At 37.4% G+C, this 18,704-nt stretch overlaps 1 protein-coding gene across 1 annotated transcript in view; it reads left to right on the top strand.

Annotated features, from left to right (window-relative positions):
* The first annotated feature begins 361 nt into the window (after window positions 1-361).
* Window positions 362-18,704, top strand: part of Gm14525 (predicted gene 14525) — a 29,859-nt gene continuing 11,516 nt past the window's right edge. Inside the window, exons 1-6 of the mRNA NM_001162364.2 lie at window positions 362-467; window positions 1,904-2,026; window positions 7,632-7,698; window positions 8,239-8,273; window positions 11,379-11,504; window positions 11,817-11,880. Of these exons, the coding sequence (NP_001155836.1) occupies window positions 1,930-2,026; window positions 7,632-7,698; window positions 8,239-8,273; window positions 11,379-11,504; window positions 11,817-11,880 (389 nt within the window). The 5' untranslated portion in view covers window positions 362-467; window positions 1,904-1,929. The remainder of the gene's footprint in view (window positions 468-1,903; window positions 2,027-7,631; window positions 7,699-8,238; window positions 8,274-11,378; window positions 11,505-11,816; window positions 11,881-18,704) is intronic.

Genomic DNA, 18,704 nt, shown 5'->3' with positions numbered 1-18,704 from the left:
ATTCAGAAAGAGTCCACACACATTCATTGTTACGCATATGAATAAATACAAACCAAAATGGCATGCAAGAGCCTCTACTGTTGAAATAAAGTAGTGCCGTTTGCAGTGTTTCATATGTTTCACATTTGTTCAAGTTTTTCAAGTATGTAAGGGCTTAAAAACTAGAAATTGTCTTAAAGCCAGTAGTAGCTCATTCCCACCTTCTGAAAACTCCCTTTGAAGCGATGGGGCCTGGTACTCCATGTACGCATGAGCAGGATATATTCAGCCAATCAGCACAGACCTGATTTCTCCAGCTTGCATCACAAAGGGTCCTCAGAATCCTCAGTCCAGGAATCTCTGCTGACAACGGTTTTTTACCATTGAGGAGTTGAGCACAGAAGGGTGCAGTTGTGAAGGTGTTCACCTCTGAGATAACCTTTAAGTGATAATCGGCTCTGCTCAGGGTTGTTGGACAGTTAATCGAGGTATGACAGGGTGGGGCATATCAGGCCCAGGTGGCCACTAGGTGAGGGAATGCCTCATGATCGCCATTTCCTATGGCTTCTGATTGTTAACTGAAGGTGGAGGACCATATTCATGGCAGAGGATTGAACAGGTCAGGGCCTTAGAAGATTGTGAACCCTTGGAGGACACAATCATGGGGCCTTGGGATAGGATCAGAGAGCTGGCTGCAGGATTGTGGGTCGGGGGAGCATGGGGCTGTGAGTGAGGAGCCTTGGCGCTTGTCCAGTGTGCTGTAAGGAGCCTTAGGGTCCAACTTGGCGCTTGCCCTGTGTGCTGTCCCGGATCCAATTAAAACACACTGAGGATTCCTCCCTCTTCATTGTCTTCTCTACGGTGTGTTCCTTTGGTATAGACTGTATGGACATTGCAGAGAGGGGAGTGGCGTAGGAAGAATGAATGAAAAGAAGAAGAGGAGACATTACAAGAGATTAATAAGTAATCTGGGAAGGATTCTGAACAGGGATCCTCCTGTCTAATCGCCCATGTATTGGGATTAAAGACTTGGACCACCAAGTTCAGCTTTTTCTCTCAGTTTTAGTTCTGTAGGATGGGATCTTCCTTTGTAGCTCAGACTGGTCTGGCTTGGGCTGGCCTTTAACTTACAATCTTCAGATGTTTGAAATCCTCGGCTTCCCCCAATCCCAAATTTCTCCAATATAAGGATTTTCTGTGTGGGTAGTGGTGGTGAGTGTTTGTTGTAGACTGAGCATTGGGTCTTCTTGACATGAATATATAGTTACCATGTTCATCATCTTTCTGGATAGTACTATGAATTTACTTTAAAACTGAGATATACTGAAAATCAGAATTGCTGATGTTTTGTTTAAAAAGAATCTTTGGGAGATAGTACCAAAATTCAGATGCCTCAAAGTTTAAATGCAAACACATTTTGCTCATCATTTTTGGTGAGAAAGGGAGGACTCACGTATTAAAGGCTGGCCTGTTTTTGCCTTTTTTAAACTGAGAAATGACAGATTGTTAACTTGGGTTCTAAAGAAGGATTTAAAATAAGTAAGTTAAAGAAGATTTTAAAACAAAGTTGGGAGGGAGAGGGACATGATAAATGGGATACATGAAGGAAATTTTAAGGGGAAGCATATATATATATATATGTGTGTGTGTGTGTGTGTGTGTGTGTGTATACATATACACATACACACACACACATACACATGTATACGTGTGACCATATTGAATATGTATGCAAAACTCTCTGATAAAAACAAATTATTAAAAATATAAGTGTTAAAAAACAAAAGAAACAATCTTTCAATGAGCTAAGATAATTATATAATTATTTGACTTTTTGACATTTTTAACTATTTAAATGATACCTTTGGATTTAGATAACTACATTTTTTTCTTTTTTCCTTTTTATTTTTATTTTTTAACTAAGAAGACAACTGAGCGCTTAAGAGAAAAATGTCTATTAAGAAACTGTGGGTGATACCAAAGGATGGTTACTTATTACTTCTTGACTATGATTCAGATGAAGAAGAAGAGCAGGCTCATTCTGAAGGTATCCAGTCTTCAGTATTGATTGTGTCCTGAAGTTCATTAGACCTTTCCCAACTCACCTGCAATGGAAGAAGTCTTTTCTAAGTTTTCATATACTTCATTTCTAATTTTACCTATATCTATATATTCCTATACCTGAGTTTTAGCAGTGCATATACCTACTCTTGGCACTGTAGACATAATATGTTGAGAAACGATAACTTGCTATGGTTTTACCCCAGAAAAAGACATGAACGTTGTTCCTATATGTTAGCAAAACATGAATTTATTTCATAATACCTGCAAATAAATTATTCCATTCCTTTTTTCTATTGTATATTTTCTTTATTTACATTTCAAATATTATCCCCTTTTCTATTTCCCCTCTGCAAATCCCCTCTCCTCTTACCACTCCCCCTGCCCCCAACACACCCACCCCCAATTCCTGGCCCAGGCATCCCTTAATACTGGGGCATAGGACCTTTACAGTACCAAGGGTCTCTCCTCCCGTTGATGACATACTAAGCCATCCTCTCCTACATATGCAGCTGGAGCCATAAGTCCCACCATCTGTTTTATTTGATTGGTGCTTTAGTCCCAGGGAACTCTGGGGGTACTGGTTAGTTCATATTGTTCACCCTCCTATGGGGCAGCAAACCCCTTATGATCCTTGGGAACTTTCTCTAGCTCCATCATTGGGGACCCTGTGCTCAGTACAATGGATGTCTGTGAGCATTCACTTCTGTATTCGTCAGGCACTGACAGATCCTCTCAGGAGACAGCTATATCAGTCTCCTGTCCCCAAGCTCTCGTTGGCATCTGCCATAGTGTCTGGGTTTGTTGGTTATTTATTGGATTGATCCCTGAGTGAGGCAGTCTCTGGATTCATTCAGTCTCAGCTGCAAACTTTGTCTCTATAACTCCTTCCATGGACATTTTGTTTCCCATTCTAAGAAGGAATGACGTATCCACACTTTGGTCTTCCTTCTTCTTGAGTTTCATGGGTTTGCAGATTGTATCTTGGTTATTCTGAGCTTCTGGGATAATATCCACTTATCAGTGAATGCATATCATGTGTGTTCTTTTGTGATTGGGTTATCTCCCTTAGGAAGATATCATCCAGATCCATCCATTTGTCTAAGAATTTCATGAATTCATTGTTTTTAATAGCTGTGTAGTATTTCATTATGTAAATGTACCACATTTTCTGTATCCATTCCACTGAAGAGGGACATCTGGGTTGTTTTCAGCTTCTTGCTATTATAAATAAGGATGCTATGAACATAGTGAAGCATGTCATTATTACAAGTTGGAATATCTTCTGAGAATATGCCCAGGGAGGAGTATTGCTGGATCTTCCAGTAGAACTATGTCCAATTTTCTGAGGAAACACCAGACTGACTTCCAGAGTGGTTTTACCAGCTTGCAATCTCACCAGCAATGGAGGAGTGTTCCTATTTCACCACATTCTCGCCAGCATCTGCTGTCATCTGAGTTTTAGATCTGAGCCATTCTGACTGGTATGAGGTGGAATCTCAGGTTTATTTTGACATGCACTTCCCTCATAATTAAGGATGATGAACATTTTTAGGTGCTTCTCAGCCATTCGGTTTTCCTTAGTTGAGAATTCTTTGTTTATCTCTGTCCCCATTTTTAATGGGGTTATTTTATTTTCTGGAGTCCAGATTCTTGAGCTCTTTATATATATTGGATATTAGTCCCCATCTGATTTAGGATTGGTAAAGATTGTTTTCCCATGTATTGGTTGCTGTTTTGTCCTATTGACAGTGTCCTTTGACTTATAGAAGCTTTGCAATTTTATAAGGTCACATTTGTCTATTCTTAATCTTACAGCACAAGCCATTGCTGTTCTGTTCAGGAATTTTTCCCTTGTGCCCATGTCTTCGAAGCTCTTCCCCACTTCCTCCTCTATAAGTTTCAGTGTCTCTGGTTTTATGTGGAGTTCCTTGATCTACCTAGACTTGAGCATTGTACAAGGAGATGAAAATAGATCAATTTGCATTCTTCTACATGCTAACTGCCAATTGAGCCAGCACCATTTGTTGAAAATGTTGTCTTTTTTTCCACTGGATGGTTTTTGCTCCTTTGTCAATGATCAAGTGACAATAGGTGTGTGGGTTCATTTCTGTGTCTTCAGTTCTATTCCATTTATCTACCTGTCTATCAGTATACCTGTACCATGCAGTTTTTATCACAATTGCTCTATAGTACAGCTTGAGGTCAGGCACGGTGATTCCAGGAGAGATTCTTTTATTGTTGAGAATAGTTTTTGTATCCTAGGTTTTGTTCTTATTCCAGATGAATTTGCAAATAGCCCTTTCTAACTCAGTTAAGAATTGTGTTGGAATTTTCATGGGGATTGCATTAAATCTGTAGATTGCTTTCGGCAAGAAAGCCATTTTTACTATATTAATCCTGCCAATCCATGAGCATGGGAGATCTTTCCATCTTCTGAGATTTTCTTTGATTTTTCTTCAGAGACTTGACATTTTTATCATACAGATCCTTCTTTCACTTACTCAGTTAGAGTCACACCAACGTATTTTATATTATTTGTGACTAATGTGAAGGGTGTTGTTTCCCTAATTTCTATTTCATCCTGTTTATTCTTTTTGTAGAGAAAGGCCACCGATATGTTTGAGTTAATTTTGTATTCAGCTACTGCACTGAAGCTGTGTATCAGATTTAGGATTTCTCTGGTGTAATTTTTGGGGTCACTTATATATACTATCATATCTTCTGGAAATGGTGAGATTTTGCCTTCTTCCTTTCCAATTTGTATTCATTTGTTCTCTTTTTGTTGTCTAATTGCTCTGACTAGGACTTCAAGTACTATGTTGAATAGGTAGGGAGAAAGTGGGCAGCCTTGTTTAGTCCCTGATTTTAGCGGGATTGCCTCCAGTTTCTCACCATTTAGTTTGATGTTGGCTACTGGTTTGCTGTCTACTGCTTTTATTATGTTTAGGTATAGGATTTGAATTCCTGATCTATCCTGGACTTTTCTATGAATGGGTGCTGTATTTTGTCAAATGTTTTCTCAGCATCTAATGAAATGATCATGTGATTTTTGTCTTTGAGTTTGTTTCTATAGTGGATTAAGTTGATGGATTTCTGTATATTAAACCATCCCTCATCACAGGGATCAAGTGTACTTGATCATGATGGATGATCATTTTTATGTATTCTTGGATTCAGTTTGCAAGGCTTTTATTGAATATTTTTGCATCAATTTTCATAAGGGAAATTGGTCTGAAGTTTCCTTTCTTCATTGGATCTTTGTATGGTTTGAGTATAATTGTAATTCTGCCTTCATAGAACAAATTGAATAATGTTCCTTCTCTTTAGATTTTGCATAATGGTTTGAAGAGTATTGGTATTAGGTCTTCATGAAGATCTGATAGAATTCTGTACTAAACCCATCAGATCCTGGGCTTTTTTGTTTGGGAGACTATTAATGACTGCTTCTATTTCTTTAGGTGTTATGGGAGTATTTCTAGGGTTTATCTGATCCTGAATTATATTTGGTACCTGATATCTGTCTAGAAATGTGTCCATTTCATCCAGATTTTCCAGTTTTGTTGAGTATAGGTTTTTGTAGTAGGATCTGATGATTTTTTGGATTTCCTAAGTTTCTGTTGTTATGTCTCCCTTTTCATTTCTGGTTTTGTTAATTAGGATGATGTCTCGGTTTCCTTTAGTGAGTCTGGCTAAAGGTTTACCTATCATGTTGATTTTCTCAAACAACCAGCTCCTGGTTTGGTTGATTCTTTGTATAGTTCCTTTGTTTCCAATTGGTTGATTTCATTCCTGAGTTTGATTGTTTCCTGCCTTCTATTCCTCTTGTGAGAATTTGCTTCCTTTTGTTCTAGAGCTTTTAGTTGTGCTGTCAAGCTGCTCCTGCATCCTCTATCCTGTTTCTTTTTAGAGGCATTCAGAGCTGTGAATTTTAGTCTTATTACTGTTTCCATTGTGTACCATATGTCTGGTTATGTTGTAGCTTCATTTTCATTAAACTCTAAAAAGTCTTTAATTTCCTTCTTTATTCCTTCCTTGACCAAGTTATCATTGAATAGGTTGTTGTTCACCTTCCACATATATGTGGATTTTCTATTATTTATATTATTATGGAAGATCAGCATTAGTCTGTGGTGATCTGATAGGATGCATGGGATTATTTCAATATTTTTATATCTGTTGAGGCATGTTTTGTGACTGATTATATGGTCAGTTTTGGAGAAGGCCTCATGAGGTACTGAGAAGAAGGGATATCCTTTCGATTTAGGATACAGTGTTCTATAGATATCAACTAAATCCATTTGTTTCATAACTCCTGTTGGTTTCACTGTGTCTGTTTTTAGTTTTTGTTTCCAGGATGTGTCCATTGATGAGAGAGGGGTTTGGAAGTCTTCCACAATTATAGTGTGCAGTGCAATGTGTATTTTGAGGTTTACTAAAGTTTCTTATATGAATGTGGCTGCCCTTGCATTTGGAGCATAGATGTTCAGAATTGGGAGTTCTTCTTGGTAAATTTAATTTTGATGAATATGAAGTGTTCCTACTTGTCTTTTTTGATAACTTTGGGTTGAAAGTCAATTTTATTTGATATTAGAATGCCTACTCCAGCCTGTTTCTTGTGACCATCTGCTTGGAAAATTGTTTTCTAGACTTTTACTCTGAGGTAATATCTGTCTTTGTCTGTGAGGTTTATTTCTTATATGAAACAAAATGCTGGGTCATGCTTACACATTAAGTCTTTTAGTCTATGTCTTTTTATTGTGGATTTGAGTCCACTGATATTAAGAGATATTAAGAAAAAGTTGTTGTTGGTTCCTGTTATATTTGTTTTTAGAAATGGAATTTTGTTCATGTGGCCATCTTCTTTTAGTTTTACTGCAAGATTACTTTCTTGCTTTTTCTAGAATGTAATTTCCCTCCTTGTTTTGGTGTTTTCCCTTCATTATCCTTTGAAGGGCATGATTTGTTGGAAGATATTGTGTAATTTTGATTTTGTCATAGAATACCTTGGTTTCACCATCTATGGTAAAAGAGTTTTACTGTTTATAGTAGCCTTGGCTGGCATTTGTGCTCTCTTAGGGTCTGTATGTCAACTGTCCTGGATCGTCTGGCTTTCATAGTCTCTGGGGAGAAGTTAGGTGAAATTCTGATAGGTCTGCCTTTATATGTTACTTGAACTGTTTTCCCTTACTGCTTTTAATATTCTCTTTTTTGTGTGCATCTGGTGTTTTGATTATTATGTGATGGCAGGAATGTCTTTTGTGGTCTAAAGTATTTGGGGATCTGTAGGCTTCTTTTATGTTCATGGGCATCTCTTTCTTTAGGTTAGGGAAGTTTTCTTCTATAATTTTGTTGAAGATATTCACTGGCCCTTTAAGTCTGAAATCTTACTTCTCATCTATACCTATTATCCTTAAGTTTTGTTTTCTCCTTGTATCCTCAATAACCTTGATGTAATTATTTCATTTATAAAACTGTTTGAAAAACTCACATGGGCAGTTTTTCCAGAGAAATGCAAATTGAAAATACTTTATTAACTATTACTTATATAGCATACTTTCAAATGTTTCCATTTTCTATTGTCAATATAGTAAAGAGGCCAGCATTTGGCAAACATGAGAATATGCCGCCTCACGTAGAAGCAGATGAAGATATAAGGTAATATTTTCAATTTTTCCCAGTTCAATAGAGTACTTCAAAAGTAGTGTTTGTGATCCCTTCACTGGAGGAGTAGATTCAGGAAAATCAACAATTCATGGTCAGATGCAGCTATATATTGAGTTCAAGCCCAGCTTGGGGTCCTTAAGTCCTTGTCATCACAAACACATAGCAACTAGGACAATATACCCACCTGCATGGGATCTTCCCAGATATACACACAAACAAAAGGAGAAACATAATAAAAATAAGAGGGGGACCATCTGGGAAGAAGAAGGGTCTCAGCAAGTGTGGGAGAGTTATGAATAAACTACTGTGTGTTGTAAATGTATGAATTGTTAAAAGTAAGTAATTCAGGTTCACTTTGGTTGTCTGCCATGTATTTTATATGCATATGACATTTGTTCCAAACCAAACATTATATATTTATTCTAAATAATTAAAAGAAGTTCCTGTGTAAATTTTTTTTGTGTGCTAGGCAAATGCTCTACCAGTCCACTATATTTCTAGCTTTAACATTTTATTGTCCTTTCTTCACAGAGATGAACAAGACAGTATGTTGGATAAATCTGGAGGTAGGTGTTTTTGGAGATATTTGCCTGTTGTTTGAAGAGGACATAAGATGGCATCAGATCTCTATAAACCCTACAGCATAAGAGGATAATTTTAGGTTTCACAGTAATTGTAGTTTTCTTTAAAACACATACAGATGACTACTCACCCAACATTCAGAAACAAAGATTAGCTGAAGGTGTACCTCAGTGGTACAGCACCATGTAAAAGCTATGAGTTTCATCTTCAGTGGTGAAAAAACAAAACAAAACAAAACAAAACCCAACCAACACACGAAATTAACAAAACACCCACCAAACAAACAAAACACAGCAATAAGCCTTGCAAATGAAATGTTAGTTTTCCCAGTTTGCCCAATTAACTGTAAAGTGAGCAAGAAATGCAATTGGCTATTATAAGGAAACAAACAAAACCAGCATTAAGCATTTTAGGAACCTAAATTTAGGCATGATTAGAGAAATACACCCCCCATATAAAAAGACAGTGGCTACAGCAACATAACAAACCTTGCAGAGTGGCTAGAATTATGGCTCACTTGGTAAAGTGCTTTCCTTGAAAATATATGGACTTAAGGTGGGGACCTAGAATCCACTTTAAAAATGCAGGCTGCAGTCCAGTGCTGAGTAGGTAGAGATAGCTAGCTGGCTAGCCAGGCTAGTGACGTTGGTGAGCTGCAGATTCAGAGAGACCCTGTCTCTGAAGATTTAATTTGGATCAGGCAGTGGTGGCGCATGCCTTTAATCCCAGCGTTTGGGAGGCAGAAGCAGGGGATTTCTATGTTTGAGGCAACCCTGGTCTACAGGTTGAGTTCTAGGTCAACCAGGGCTATACGGAGAAACCCTGTCTGGAAAAACAAAAAAACAAAAAATGTAAGTTGGAATATGATTGAGAATAAAGCCTTCTTCTGCACACATATACTGAAATGTATAAACATCATTTTTGCTGAATCTCTTTTTATGATTTACAGAATCCTTTAAAATTATGTTTTTTTTTTCTTTTTCTGGAAATAGACAATATTAGGAAAGTGTCATATTTCTATAATCTCCACTGTATATTAAAAATAAACATCTATCGAGAGAAATGATCCAGCATACCTTAAAACACACACAGGACAGGGATGGAAAGTTAGCTTTCAAATTAAGACCACTTGTTGCTTGAAAACCAAGGTTTAGTTCCTAGGACCCATATAATGGCTCACAACCATTTGTAATTCTAGATCCAGGGGAATTGGCATCCTATTCTAGTTTCTATGAGCACCAGACATGCATGTTGAACAAATACAAACATGCAAAAGCACGTTAGTTAAATAAATAAAACAAATCCGAAATACACATAACAGCCCCTTCAACTGAAACAAAGTAGGAGAGTCTTCTTTAGGGTTCATTTTATTTTAAGTTTCAAGTTAGTATTGCAAACTTGGAAAATGGAAAGCTTCTGGGTAGTAGTGGCAGCTAAAATACTACCTCTTTTTTGCTCCTTGGATGACAGATGACTGATAGAGCCTCTCTCACTTTTGTAAGCATGTGCAAACACGGCCAGTCAGCAAGGGGCTTGGCTGAGATTGTTTTACAGCTGCCCAAACCCTGTTACCCAGTATGCTTTGTGGTGGCCACGAAGCTGAGTTCTTGAGGAAGGGAAGTTTCTTGAGGAAGCATGGTAGGGGGAAGTCTCTGTGGAGGTAGTCAGTGACCTGTTAAAAGATGGTTAATAATGGTTCAGGTGGGGGTCCGGGTGGGGTGAAGGTGGCGGGCGGAGTTGTTACTTCCAGAGTAAGGAGAGGAGGTGACCCTCCCTGGACTCCGGATAGCACTGCTGCTGGGTTCACAATCGACTTTACCCACTTAGACCTCTGCGGTGAAAAACGGAGAACTTCACTAAGGGCAGGAGTTTGAAAAGCCTAGCATCTAGCAGAAAGCAGGAAGGCCATGGAATTGGAGACCCTGAAAGTCTTCCTTGGGCCTGGGGATGTGAAGTGTGAGTAAACTGGAGGTCAGTTAGTGGCAGAAACAGACTAGAACCTTTTCTGTGCTGCTGCTACCCGACAGAAATTGATTAAAAACAAACTGAAGACGAGTCTTCATTTTCTTCTACCTGGTGTTGAAAGGCCAGATTGCCGAAATTTGTATATATAGGATCCACACGGCCTCAAAATCCCGAGGCTCCTCTCAGCCTCTGAAGTGCTGGAACTTCAGACATACTTCAGGCCAGGCTGTGTTTATTTATGTGTTGTTTTGGTTTAGGGAAGTAAGCTCTAACTCTGTATCTCAGGAGTGTCTGAAACCTCATGTGCAGCTTGAACTGGCCTTGAAACTGAAGTCCTCAGCCTTACAAATGTACTGGGACCTGAGGAAACATGCTTGTTTTATTTTTTACTTTTAAAATTTGTGGGGGTTTTTCATAGTTGAAGATTGAACCCAGAGCTTCTTGCTGTAGTAGTGAAATATATGTCCAGCCAGACAGAACTTTATAATTTAGATTTGTATTTCGATGAAAAAGATTGAGGAGCTTGGTTGTGATAATAGCAACTATGATTTTATTTGGAGATTGAGATGCAGACACATTTGCTCTAACTTATCAAAAACCTTGCAGGAATGGGACCAACATGCAGATCCTCCTATGTTTAGATATAAACCCACATGAAGTCACAGTTAAAGCCATCATAGTGTGTGTGTGTGTGGTGTGTGTAAGAGAGAAAGAGAGAGAGAGAGAGAGAGAGAGAGAGAGAGAGAGAGAGAGAGAGAGAGAGAGAGAGAGAGAGAGTTTTAAACTAAAAAATAACAAACCTCTATTCTTTTATAGTAAGGAAGACCAAGATACTTTATTCAACTTAAATAATTCTTTTTAAAAATGTGTACATATTAAAGTTAAGGTTATTAATGGCTATCTTTGAAGCCAACTATTGTGTTCCATGTTTAAATACTAAAGTCTTTAGTATTAAATCAGAGGGTAATAGAAATATGGTTTTATCTTTAAACCCTTCATGCAATTATGAAGTGCTGTTTTTGTAAACATCATTCCTTAATGTTATTTTATATTTCAATTTTATTAGTTTAAGTGATTTTTTATTCAAAAGGCTTGAGAAAATTTCTTTTTTTATTTTAAATCAGAAAATGTAAGTTTCTCAGAGGAATGGCAGCGTTTTGCACGTTCTGTAGAGACACCAATGGAAAACTGGAATTTGTTAAGTGGTGAACAGCAAGTTAGGAATGCTTCAGAATTGGACCTTATGGAAGGTACCAGATATTTAATGATGGGCATTGATGTTACACTTCCTTTTTTTCTCAGTTGTTCTTCTTAGGCTTGTAAAGGAGATCAAAAATCTCATATTGTATCTCTTTTCTTTAATCACAACATATAAATAAATAGCTTAAAACATATTTTTAGATGACAATTAGACATTACTTGATTTTGTTTAACTTCTAGGCAAATAATAGATCTGCTTTAAAACCTAATGTTGGCACTATGCCTGAATGATCACAAAGTATTTCATTAAAATTTGCAAAATAACATAATTGTTTTAATATCTTGTTTTATTACGAACCCAGTACAGAATCCAGTAACTCATGATGATGGGAATGCAAATCCTGAAGAAGTAGTTGGAGATACACGGTAATATGTTCAAACTTACTATTTCCTTCTTAGTGTAAGTACTTCGAGAAAAGTTTAATTGATTGTATAGCAAGTAATGTATATTAATAATTGAAATATGATATATACTATAAACAATATTTCTATAAGATTAATCCTTAATTTGAATGGTTTTCTTGGAGGCTGTAATGTTGTGGGTCAAACTCTCATCGTCCTGCTTGTAGGACTAAAGCTGAGCCATCAAACTGTATCCCCAGCATCCTTACTTTTTAAAGCTTTAATTACTTCACAGATCTCCAGTACAAAATATACTGGGAAATTTTGAAGGTACATTTTTGGATATATAATTTGTTTAAACTATATAGTATTAACATAATTTATATATTAGATAATATTGATTAATATACTATATGGCATCTTAATGACTTATTTATATGTAGTATTTTGTGAATATTTTTATTTTAATTTAATTTATTTATTATGTGATAATATCTTTATTTACATTTCAAATAATAGCCCTTTCCTGGTTTCACCCCAGAAACTCCCTATTCCATTACCCCTCCCTGTGATACTATGAGGGTGTTCACCCACCCACCCACTCCCACTTCCCCACCCTCGCATGTGCATACACTGGGGCATTGAACCTTCACAGGACCAAGGACCTCTCCTCCCACTGATGTCTGACAAGGCCATCTGCTGCTATATATGCACTGGAGCCATGGGACCCCCTCTTTTGTTGATGGCTTAGTCCCTGGGTGCTCTGGGAGGTCTGGTTCATTCATATTGTTGTTCTTCCTATAAGGTTGCAAACTCCTTCAAATCCTTCAGTCCTTCCTCTAACTCCTCCACTGGGAACCCTATGATCAGTCTGATGGTTGGCTGTGAGCATCAGCCTCTGTTCTTGCCAAGCTCTGAAAGAGCCTCTCAGGAGAAAGTCATATTAGGCTCCTGTCAGCAAGCACTTGTTGGCATCCACAATCGTGACTGGGTTTGGTGTCTGCATATGGGATGGATACACAGTTTGGGCAGACTCTAGATGGTCATTCCTTCAGTCTCCGCTCTGTACTTTATCTCCATGTTTCCTCCCAGGAGTATTTTGTTCCCCATTCTAAGAAGGACTGAAACACGCACACTTTTGTCTTCCTTCTTCTTGAGCTTCATGTGGTCTGTGGATTACATTTTGGGTATTCTGAGCTTTTAGACTAATATCCACTTATCAGTGAGTGCATACCATGTTTGTTCTATTGGGATTGGGTTACCTCACACAGGATTATATATTTTAGATCCATCCATTTGCCTGTGAATTTCATGAAGTACTTGTATCTGTACCATTACCATACATTTTTATCATTATTTCTCTATAATACAGCTTGAGTTCGGGAATGATTCCCCCTGAAGTTCTTTTATTGTTGAGAATAGTTTTTTGATATACTGGATTTCTATTATTCCAAATGATTTTTCAAATTACTCTTTCTATTTCTATGAAGAATTGAGTTTAAATTTTGATGGAGATTGCATTGAATCTGTTGATTGCTTTTGGCAAGATGGCCATTTTTACTAAATTAATTGTGCCAATCTATGAGCATGGGAGATCTTTCCATCTTTTGAGATTTTCAATTTCTTTCTTCAGGGACTTGAAGTTCTTATCATACAGATCTTTTGCTTGCTTGGTTCGAGTCACACCAAGGTATTATAATTTGTGACTATTGTGAAGGGTGTTGTATCCATAATTTCTTTTTCAGGCTGTTTATCCTTTGAGTAGAGGAAAGCTACTGATTTGCTTGAGTTAATTTTATATCCAACCACTTTGCTGAATTTGTTTATCAGGTTTAGGAGTTCTCTGTTGGAATTTTGGGGGTCACTTACATATACTATCATATCATCTGCAAATAGTGATATTTTGAATTCTTCCTTTCCAATTTTTATCCCTTTGACCTCTTTTTGTTATATAGTTGCTATGGATATAACTTCTAGTACTATAAAATACTACTATATTATATACTACTGTGAATAGGCAGGAAGAGAGTGGTCTTGTCTTGTCTGATATTAGTGGGATTGCATCAAGTTTATCTCCATTTAATTTGATGTTGGATACTGGTTTGCTCTATATTGCTTTTACTATGTTTAGGTATGGGCCTTGACTTCTTGATCTTTCCAAGAATTTTATCATGAAGAGTTATTGAATTTTTGCAAATGATTTCTCAGCATCTAATGAGATAATACTGTTTTTTTTCCTCAAGATTTTTTACATAGTGGATTACGCTGATGGATTTCCATATATTGAACCATCCCTGTATCCCTGGGATGAAGAACACTTGATCATGAAGGATGATCATATTAACATGTTCTTGGATTAGGTTTACCAGAATTTTATTGAGTATTTTTGCATCAATATTCATAAGTGAAACTGGTCTCAAGTTCCCTTTCTTCATTTGGGTCTTTGTATGTTTTGGGTATAAGTGTAATTGTGGCTTCATAGAAAATTGAATAGTGTTCCTTCTCTTTTGATTTTGCATAAAAGTTTGAAGAGTATTGGTATTAGGTCTTCCTTGAAGGTCTGATAGAATTCTGTACTAAACCCATCTGATCCTGGGCTTTTATTTTTTGTGAGGGGGTTGGGAGCCTATTAGTAACTGCTTCTATTTCTTTAGGGGTTATAGGAGTGTTTACAGGGTCTATTTGATCCTGATTTAAATTGGTACCTGATATCTGTCTAGACAGTTGTCCATTTCATCCAAATATTCAAGTTTTGTTAAGTATAGGCTCTTATAGTAGGATCTGATGATTTTTTTTGGGGGGGGTTCCTAAGTTTTTGTTGTTATGTCTCTCTTTTCATTTCTGGTTTTGTTAATTTGGATACTGACTCTGTGCCCTCTCTTTAGTCTGCCTAAGGGTTTATCTATTTTGTTGATTTTCTCAAAGAACCAGCTCCTGGTTTGGTTGATTCTTTGTATAGTTCTTTTTGTTTCCACTTGTTTGATTTCAGCCCTGAGTTTGATTATTTCCTGCCTTCTACTCCTCTTGGGTGAATTTGCTTCCTTTTGTTCTAGAGCTTTTAACTGTGCTGCCAGGCTGCTAGTGTATGTTCTCTCCAGTTTCTTTTTTAGAGGCACTCAGAGGTATTAGTTTTTCTCTTAGGAATGCTTTCATTGTGTCCCATAAGTTTGGATATGTTGTAGCTTCATTTTCATTAAACTCTAAAAGTCTTTAATTTCTTCCATGACCGAGTTATCGTTGATTAGACTGTTGTTCACCTACCACGTGTATATATATGGGTTTTCTATTATTTATATTATTATTATTATTATTATTATTATTATTATTATTATTTGGGGGGTTAAGACAGTGTTTTTCTGTGTATCCGTGGCTGTCCTGGAACTCACTTTGTAGACCAGGCTGGACTTGAACTCAGAAATCCACCTGCCTCAGTGTCCCGAGTGCTGGGATTAACGGCATGTGCCCCCATGCCTGGCTTATTTCTATTATTATTGAAGATAAGCCTTAGTCCGTGGTGACTTGATAGGATGCATGGGATTATTTATATATTTTGTATCTGTTGAAGCCTGTTTTGTGACCCATTATATGGTCAGTATTGGAGAAGGCATCATGAGGTGTTGAGAAGAAGGCACATTCTTTTGTTTTATGATAAAATGTTCTATGATATCTATAGATATAGATATCTGTTAAAACCATTTGTTTCATAACTTCTGTTAGTTTCACAGTGTCTCTGTTTTGTTACTGTTTCCCGGATCTGTCCGTTGCTGAGAGTGGGGTGTTGAAGTTTCCCACTATTATTATGTAGGGTACAATATATACTTTGAGCTTTAGTAAAGTTTCATTTATGAATTTGGTTGCCCTTGCATTTGGAGCATAGATGTTCAGAATTGTGAGTTCATCTTTGTTGATTCACCCTTTGACAAGTATAGTGACCGTCCTTATCTTTAAAAAACAAAAACAAAAACAAAAACAAAACAATAACAAAAAAAAATAACAAAAACCTTTTGGTTGTAAGTTGATTTTATTCCATAGTAGAATGGCTATTACATGTTGTTTCCTGGAAATATTTGCTTGCAAAGTTTTTTCCAGACTTTTCCTCTGAGGTAGTGTCTGTCTTTGTCACTAAGGAGGGTTTACTGTATGCAGCAAAATCCTGGGTTCTGTTTATGTATCCAGTCTATTACTCTATGTCTTTTATTGGGGAATTGAATCCATTGCTATGAAGAAATATTAAAGACCAGTGACTGTTGGTTGTTTCCTGTTACTTTTGTTGTTTGAGGTGGAATTATGTTTATATTGCTATCTTCTTTGGGGTTTCTTGAAAGAAGATTTCTTTCTTGATTTTTGTATGGTGTAGTGTTTCCCTCCTTGTGTTGTAGTTTTCCATCTATTTTTTTGAAGGTTTGGATTTGTGGAAAGATATTGTGTGAATTTGATTTTATCATGGAATACTTTGGTTTCTCCATCTACGGTAATTGATAGTTTTGCTGGGTATAGTAGCCTGGGCTGGCATTTGTGTTCTCTCAGGGTCTATATAACATCTGTCCAGAATCTTCTGGCTTTTATAGTCTCTGGTGAGAAGTCTGGTGTATTTCTAACAGGTCTGCCTTTTTATGTTATTTGACTTTTTTCCCTTACTGCTTTTAATATTTTATCTTTAGTGCATTTGTTGTTCTGATTATTATGTGTCGGCAGGAATTTCTTTTCTGGTCCAGTTTATTTGGAGTTCTGTAGGCTTCCTGTATGTTCATGTGCATCTTTCCTTAGGTTTGGGAAGTTTTCTTCTATAATTTTGTTGAAGATATTTGCTGGCCCTTTGACTTGGGAATCTTCTCTCTCTTCTATACCTATTTTCCTTAGGTTTTGTTTTCTTATTGTGTCCTGGATTTCCTGGATGTTTAGGGTTAGGAGATTTTTGCATTTTGCATTTTCTTTCACTGTTGTGTCAATGTTTTCTATGGTATCTTCTGTACCTGAGATTCTCTATTCTATCTCTTGTATTCTGTTGGAGATGCTTGCATTTATGTCTCCTTGGTTTTCTTTCTCCAGGTTCATCTCTCTTTGTGAGTTTTTATTCTGTATTTCCATTTTTAGATCTAGATGGTATTTGTTCAATTCCTTCACCTGTTTGATTGTGTTTTCTTTAACTCTTTAAGGGATTTTTGTGTTTCCTCTTTAAGGGCTTCTAGCTGTTTTCCTGTATTTCTTTAATGGAACTATTTTTGTTCTTAAAGACCTCTATCATCAACATGAGATGTGATTTTGAATCTGAATCTTTCTTTTCCAATATGTTGAGGTATTCAAGACTTGCTCTGGTGGCCAAACTGGGTTATGATGATGCCGACTAGTCTTGGTTGCTATTGCTTATATTCTTGCACTTACCTCATGCCATCTCGTTTTCTTTGGTGCTACCTTCCCTTGCTGTCTCTGTCTGGAGCCTGTCCCTCCTGTAATCCTAGTTGTGTCAGAACTCATAGGAGTCCAGCTGTCTCTGAGATCTTGGGATCCTGGGATCCTGATATTTTGGGGGTGTCTGAGCTCCTGGAAGTCATGCTGCCTCTTGGATCTTGAAATCCTGGTGTGACCAATCTCCTGAGATTCTGCTGTGTCAGAGCTCCTGGGGGTTAAACGTTTTCTTGGTGTTGCAAGATTTGGTGGGGTGCCAGAGCCCTAGGTTTTCTCTAGACACAGTTGCATACTGCAAGGAACCTGTGCCTCTGGCCGGGAGGATGATTTTGTTTCCCTGGTTCTTGTGGGGGTCCCAGATACACAGGTTGTTGGGAAAGATGTTGTGCCCTCAGCTGTGCTCTTCTGTCAGAACTCCAGTGTTCCTGGGTGTGTCTGATCTCCTGGGAGTCGAGCTTCCTCTGTGATCCTGTGATCTTGAGCATTTCAGAATACCTGGGAGTCGTGCTCCCTTTGGGTGTTTTAAGAGTGGGTGCAGAGCCAGTACCCCAGGTCTGATCCAGGTGCAGTTTCAGACCAGAAGGAATCCATGCCACTGGAAAGGCAGGAGTTCCCGTGTCCCTGGATCCTTAGGGACTAAGTTAATCCTGATGTTGGGGCCATTCCTGTGATCCTGGGAGTGTTAGAGCACCTGGGATTTGAGCTTACTCTGGGTATTGTGGGACTAGGTCAGCACCCAAGATCTATTCATGACATGGACACTTGCAAATATTTTTGATTTAGCATCATGGACTTATTTTTGCCTGTGGTACAGAAGTGAAAATGGTGCTTTTTCAACAGGTGTGACATTAATTAAACTTAATTTTAATTTTTTCGTATATTTGTGTCTGTGTTTCATATATACACATGTGGAGGGCAGAGGAGGATGTTGGGTTTTGCTCTATTTCTTCCCACCTTATTCCCGTAAGACCTGCTCTTTCACTGAACATGTAGCTAGATAAGCAGCCAGCAAGTCCTAGCAATTCTCACTCTGCCTACCACAGTGCTGCTATTGTAGAAGCAACCATCCATGGTTAGTTTTCCAAATGGGTACTAGAATCAAACTTGCGAACGTCCTCCTTTCACAGTAAACCCTATTTATTACTGAGGCATCTTCATAACTGCATTGAAGGGATTTTTAGAGGAAAAAAATGATGTAAACTTTTCTACATTCCATGTATTCAAAGCTAAGTGATATGTATACAAAATTCTGTACATACAACAGTATTTCTTTGACCCAGTATTAATTTTATATTAAGTCAGTTTCTTTTCTAAAACTCCTCTGTGCTTTTCTTTATATGACACAATGGAAAAATGAATTCTTTAATATAACCCTTATTACTTATTTTTTTTTAAATTTTATTTTATGGGTATGTTTGTTTTGCTTGATTGTGTGTTTGTAC

Source organism: Mus musculus, chromosome X, assembly GCF_000001635.26.
Source record: "Mus musculus strain C57BL/6J chromosome X, GRCm38.p6 C57BL/6J".
NCBI lineage: Eukaryota > Metazoa > Chordata > Mammalia > Rodentia > Muridae > Mus > Mus musculus.
The sequence above is the reverse complement of the archived record's forward strand: the minus strand, read 5'-3'. Positions and strand labels throughout refer to the sequence as shown.